Source organism: Sphaeroforma arctica, assembly GCF_001186125.1.
Source record: "Sphaeroforma arctica JP610 unplaced genomic scaffold supercont1.2219, whole genome shotgun sequence".
Taxonomy (NCBI): Eukaryota; class Ichthyosporea; order Ichthyophonida; genus Sphaeroforma; species Sphaeroforma arctica.
Window position 1 is genome coordinate 4,063 of NW_014038339.1, and position 3,930 is coordinate 7,992.

General features: G+C 42.6%; 2 protein-coding genes across 2 annotated transcripts; one reads left to right on the forward strand and one right to left on the reverse strand.

The window, feature by feature from the left end:
* The first annotated feature begins 577 nt into the window (after positions 1-577).
* On the forward strand, positions 578-1,312 carry SARC_12316 (hypothetical protein). The gene is made up of 2 exons (XM_014293577.1): positions 578-715; positions 908-1,312. Exons 1-2 carry the CDS (start codon positions 628-630, stop codon positions 1,240-1,242), a joined length of 423 nt encoding a protein of 140 aa, XP_014149052.1. The 5' UTR covers positions 578-627; the 3' UTR covers positions 1,243-1,312.
* Positions 1,313-3,006: 1,694 nt separating this feature from the next.
* Positions 3,007-3,318, reverse strand: SARC_12317 (hypothetical protein; the record flags this gene model as incomplete). The annotated part of the gene is made up of 1 exon (XM_014293578.1): positions 3,007-3,318. A coding segment is annotated over one exon (312 nt), but the record flags the coding sequence as incomplete, so codon positions are not given.
* Between the last annotated feature and the right edge of the window lie 612 nt (positions 3,319-3,930).

A 3,930-nucleotide genomic window follows, 5' to 3' on the forward strand; every position in this document is an offset into this window, starting at 1 on the left:
GTATGTGTGTGTGTGTGTGTGTGTGTATATATATATATATATATATTGCTTATCCTATGAGTGTCAGTTCACAGAAATGCGCTTTCCTGTCAAATAACTCATGTTTGGCCATTCGAAGAGGTAGCTATAAAGATGGGTCGCCCGTTTAACGTTTAACATTATCTGTCACTCGCGAAAGGATCATAGCGGAGAGTACGAGTTAGCAGCCATTGTTTATGTGTTTGGAATTTTTGGACACACAAACTGACACACTCAACTGCATCGTTTTATATACGTTTTTTTGTTTTCACTTTTTCTGTCGTGGGCGAACATTGACTGAGTTGTTACTAGGGTTTAGAGTTGTAGAGCACTAACCCTCTAAACCATGGACTGAGTTGTTACAGCCGTACGTGCCTAGTGATAGGTCAGTCTTTAATCTTAACAAAAGGGAAGTATATACACTCACCAAACTTTAAACCCCTTACACGTCGTTTGAGTCAGCAAATTCATTGCTATTTCACAATCTGCCCTGGTGTTTCAAAGCAGAACCGATCCCTAAACCCTATACCCTAACCCATAAACCCTACACTATAAACCCTATAGTATGCCGCGCTGTCTGATAACCTCGGGCGCGTTCTGCTCTGCGACATGACGCGCTTGGTGTATCTGCGCGTGTGGAAAGGCTACCGCGAAGCACAATGCGGGTGGATAGAAGTCAAGGAAGAGCCCCAGCAAGGTCAGTTCATATACAAATGCACACAATTTACAATCCTATTACAAATGTATAATATATATATATCCGTATCCTACCTACATATTGTACTTGAGCCACTCCTATCATACTGGAGGTCATCGCACTTACATGTGGCTGAAAGCCTTTCATCGTGTCGGTCACACACTCAAATTTTCCCTAACCTACGCTTCTCAGATACCACCCATCCCCTCCGCTCTATCACGCTGCTGGTAATGCTGGCGCCCAGGCGGAAACTAATGGAGGTATGGCGTGTGCTACCTACCTGTGTGCGATTGCGTGCGGTGGATGTGGGGCCGTATGCGCGGCTCGTTACATCGGTACACACAACACTGAACACGCAGGGCAAAGCGTTTGTAATGAGTGACAACCCGTTTATAGGAAGTAAAGGTACGGACGGGAAGGGGCGTACAAGCAAGGTAGACCGGCGGCAGTCGTATTGTTATGTGTTGCGTGGCACGGGCGTGTTAGAGACCGTTACGCTTTCCTACGCAGAGGCGGTCGCCGTTTGAGCGTCCAAGCAGCCACTGACCACGGCGTAGAATGGGTGCAACCCAAATAAATGTAATTTAGTAGAGTCCAAATTCAGGGTGTTGTGCCGAATTTGTATGCTTCAATGCCAATATATAGTCCCAAAAGGTCAGGTGGTGGTTTTCAGATCTGCTCGCTCGACACTCTTATACCAACAACTCTTTAGAAACTGTACTCGTCGTTACGGCGGAGGGTAGAGTGAGTAGGTGGGTATGGCTCTCCCGGCACAGGTAGCAGATGAGACATTTGATATTAGGCCATTGATGTCAACTGATGCAACATACATATCTTAAGCACAGTGTTACGACGGGGATTTAGTAATTTGGTAATAGACTACAAGCACAAATTTGGTATTAGTACGAATTTAGTAATTTGGTATTAGTACGAATTTAGTAATTTGGTATTGGTACGAATTTAGTAATTTGGTATTAGTACGAATTTAGTAATTTGGTATTAGTACGAGTTTAGTAATTTGATAATAGACCACAAGCACAAATTTGGTATTAGTCCGAATTTAGTATTTTGGTATTAGTACGAGTTTAGTAATTTGGTAATAGACCACAAGCACAAATTTGGTATTAGAACGAATTTAGTAATTTGGTAGAAGACTACAAGCGCCAATTTGGTAATAGTATCCACATATCTACCAATTGCTCTCAGGCGTGAGAAACAGCCAGCGAGTTAGTGAGTTGTTCAAGAGCCCAAGCAGCAAACCAAAGTACACTTTTATAAAAAGTACGATGCAAGTACGATACAAGTACACATCTAAAAACAGTACGATATAAGTACACGTTTTAAAAGGTACGATATAAGTACACGTTTTAAAAAGGTACGATACAAGTACACGTTTTAAAAAGGTACGATATAAGAACACGTTTTAAAAAGGTACGATATAAGTACACGTTTTAACAGGTACGATATAAGAACACGTTTTAAAAAGGTACGATACAAGTACACGTTTTAAAAAGGTACGATACAAGTACACGTCATAAAAAGGTACGATATAAGAACACGTTTTATAAATGTACGATATAAGTACACGTTTTAAAAGGTACGATACAAGTACACATCTCAAAACAGTACCATATAAGTAAACGTTTTAAAAAAGTACGATATACGTACAATATATATATATTTATATATATATATATGTGTGTGTGTGTGTGTGTGTGTGTGTGTGTGTGTGTATGTACAGCACAGGGCATGTTTCAGATGGTTTTTAATTCATTCGGTTCGTTCGTGTGAGGGTTGGTAGTGCCTCTCGTCACCAACCGACCACGTGCACTGAGTGGCAGATCGCTATACCTGCTGTCGTGTAGTATGACTAGTTGGGAACAGACCTGTGCTCGCCAACATTGTATGTTGTTCAACTAATAACAGTGATATTATTCTAAATTCGACTGTTTTTCTAGATAATTTGGTATGTACGTATGTAAATGTACGTGTATGCTAACTTGTAAATTGAGTTTAGGTTACAAGCGCCAGATCCCAGACACAATGGATCATAAAAGCCTGTGTCCCCAGCGCTTCGAAACAATCGTATAATATATGTATATATATATAGTGTGTGTGGGTGTGTGGGTGTGGGTGGGTGAGTGGGTGCAGAATCAGAATCCTACTGAAGCTCTGTCACATAACCCAACGGACCTTCAAAAGTACAGTCGTATGTCCCTCCTCCGTGCACACGTACACCCACTTGCTAATGTTACGTCTCTAGCGTACACCCACTTGCTAATGTTAAGTCTCTAGCCTTTGGTCAAGTTGGCCTTAGACTCATCTATATCCGCCGCAGACAGCACGCTTTCTGACATGCTGACGGTGCTGATATCGTCAGTCTCTGTCTTCTGCTTGTTCTTAAGGTGCTCTTCAAAGCTGTCCGTCATGCGCAGGTTGGGGATGAGCAAGAAGGTGAAGGGGATGCTGCACAGTGGCAGCAACACATTCAAGCACAACACCATCAACGCGAGGTTGTCGAAGTCACACGGCACCACGGTCTGTATGCCGAAGACGCCCACCATGGATCCACCTATGGCTGTGGCTAGACTTGTACCGAAACTCTGGTGAAGGGTGAAGGAAAGATGGGGAAAGGGTTGTGAGATGAAGGTGTCACGGATGGTTCAGAGAGAAAGAGATAAAGCACTACTCGTATGTATGGTCTATTTTGAAGAAGAAAAAAGCAAAAAAAAAATGTCTTATACAATCACTCGGGGAGTTTGCAGATATAGGTCACACACTGTTCTCCTACACATACATCCTACAAGCCTAGACAGACTATCCTCTCACACATACATCCTGCAATACTAGACAGACTATCCTCTCACACATACATCCTGCAATACTAGACAGACTATCCTCACACACATACATCCTGCAATACTAGACAGACTATCTTCACACACATACATCCTGCAACCCTGGACAGACCACGCACTGATGTCTATCTACAACCATGCATGGGTTTTAGGGTTTTAGGGTTTTAGGGTTTTAGGGTTTAGGGGTTTTAGGGTTTTTAGGGTTTAGGGTTTTAGGGTTTAGGGTTTTAGGGTTTTAGGGTTTAGGGTTTAGGTATCTTTATTTGTTTACACGCTATTGCTATATACAATGCCTGATGTCCGGGTGGACTTGTGGCTACCGGCAGGTGGTGGCAGTTCCCGTGACCCTGCTTTTCA

What these genes read in the sequence shown, in the direction of transcription:
- SARC_12316 (XM_014293577.1), top strand. Translation starts at nt 628, where the DNA reads ATGACGCGCTTGGTGTATCTGCGCGTGTGGAAAGGCTACCGCGAAGCA. An exon ending in CAAGGAAGAGCCCCAGCAAG is followed by an intron (nt 716 to 907) that starts GTCAGTTCATAT and finishes TACGCTTCTCAG; the next exon opens with ATACCACCCATCCCCTCCGC.